A 1,512-nucleotide genomic window follows, 5' to 3' on the forward strand; every position below is an offset into this window, starting at 1 on the left:
ACATCAGCGAGAATGTGACTACCAGCCCGGGCCGCTTCCTTCCCCACAACGGCCGCGCCGCTTTTGAGGAGAGGGAAAACGGTACGGAACAGCCCGCCCAACCACGAACCAATCCCGTGGCCTTTCTGATAGCTGCTGCCGGCATAGTACTGGCCACCACCGGCCTGATTAAGGTAATACTGCGTAATATGGTGAACCATCTTTACGAGAGTTGTCGAAAGTGAACCAACAAGGTTGACGTTCCAAACTGAAATGGCATGTGGCGCCCCGCGTGGTCCCTTATATCTATTTCCAGACCGTCAAATGATTTCGTTCTGAGGTCGAAGTAAATCGGATGGTCAAAGTGAACTACTGACATCGTCCCGTGCTGTGCCTTAATGTCTACGGGGGCCGTGCGAAGGAGTGGGGCGCGTGTGTGACCGATAATCTGATCTGACAAAATGTCTATGTATACAAACATTTGTGAAGGCATCCCCAAGCTGATGTCAACTGGTTTTACGCAAAAAATGTGTTCGTTTGCAGAATAGGGGCCCGCATGTGCCAAGCCAAGCTGGAGTGCAAGGCGAGGTGAAAAGTGCACTTTAGATTTATCATCCATATCGAATGGAGAAAACTTAACGCGCTGGTCAGAAAGAAGTTCGTAATACTCTGTGTCCTGAATGGCATCTTCCTCAAAACTTTGCAGAGCGTCACTCACACTTATCAGGAAATCTTTTGCGTTACTGTACGAGCCAGGTCTAACAGCAACCGTGTCAATGACACTGTCCGACACAATTGTTATTTCGTGTTCTCCCTACACGACTTGTGCTATCGTGTTAGGGTAGTGCAGTTCAATGAGAGCTGCTTGCCAATGACCGTGCAGTTCCATGCGCTGGTCGAGTTGTGTTTTAAAATGGGATGTAGTATTGTCCGGATAAATTTTCGGACTAGCGTTACTTGGAAGAAAAGTATAAAAATCCATTATACGAGATCTGAATCCAAAATCCAGGAGCGACTTTTTTCAGGATAACCTCTCCAGTGAACAAAGTGCTGACGACTACCCTTTTTGCCTTTGGAGCGCACTATATATGCTATTTTGAACGTCTCGGGCTTGGTGACCTTCTGAAGTTCGGCCTCATAAAACGTGCCTTGAATCGCATCCTTATCGAGATCTTCCAGCCTGTACACCGGCATCGAATAAGGAATGACCTGAACGATTTGAAATATCTCCTCGCTCCAGTTCCATGTGTACCCTTTTTCAAAGGTTTGTTTTTCACGACTGATTCGGACATAGTCTCCTACTTTAAACTTAGTTTTGTTATTTGTGGGCTTAAGTCCATGGTACAAGTTATTATATACCTCCAGGACACGCTCGGGTGTAACGTCCACTGGCCTCATTTTAATAGAACGGTGATAAGTATGGTTGTATGCACTCACAACATCAGACAGAAGCCCATCAACATAATTGTAATTTCCAGTGTGTGTAAACCGCTTAAACAGTTTCGACTTGATGGTGCGCTGCCAGCGCTCCAC

At 46.6% G+C, this 1,512-nt stretch overlaps 1 protein-coding gene across 1 annotated transcript; it reads right to left on the reverse strand.

Annotated features, from left to right (window-relative positions):
• Positions 1-960: 960 nt before the first annotated feature.
• Positions 961-1,377, reverse strand: LOC127749399 (uncharacterized). Its single transcript, XM_052267413.1, has 2 exons — positions 1,232-1,377; positions 961-1,159 (listed from the first exon to the last, which is right to left on the reverse strand). The coding sequence occupies exons 1-2, from the start codon at positions 1,375-1,377 to the stop codon at positions 961-963; spliced, it is 345 nt and encodes a 114-aa protein (XP_052123373.1).
• Between the last annotated feature and the right edge of the window lie 135 nt (positions 1,378-1,512).

The sequence above is a fragment of the Frankliniella occidentalis genome, unplaced genomic scaffold, assembly GCF_000697945.3.
Source record: "Frankliniella occidentalis isolate FOCC.00 unplaced genomic scaffold, Focc_3.1 Scaffold51, whole genome shotgun sequence".
NCBI lineage: Eukaryota > Metazoa > Arthropoda > Insecta > Thysanoptera > Thripidae > Frankliniella > Frankliniella occidentalis.

Excerpts from the sequence above, each read along its gene's own strand:
- LOC127749399 (XM_052267413.1), bottom strand. The coding sequence starts at position 1,377 with ATGAGGCCAGTGGACGTTACACCCGAGCGTGTCCTGGAGGTATATAAT. Across the intron at positions 1,160-1,231 it reads AAACAAACCTTTGAAAAAGG|GCTGGAAGATCTCGATAAGG; the intron begins GTACACATGGAA and ends GCCGGTGTACAG.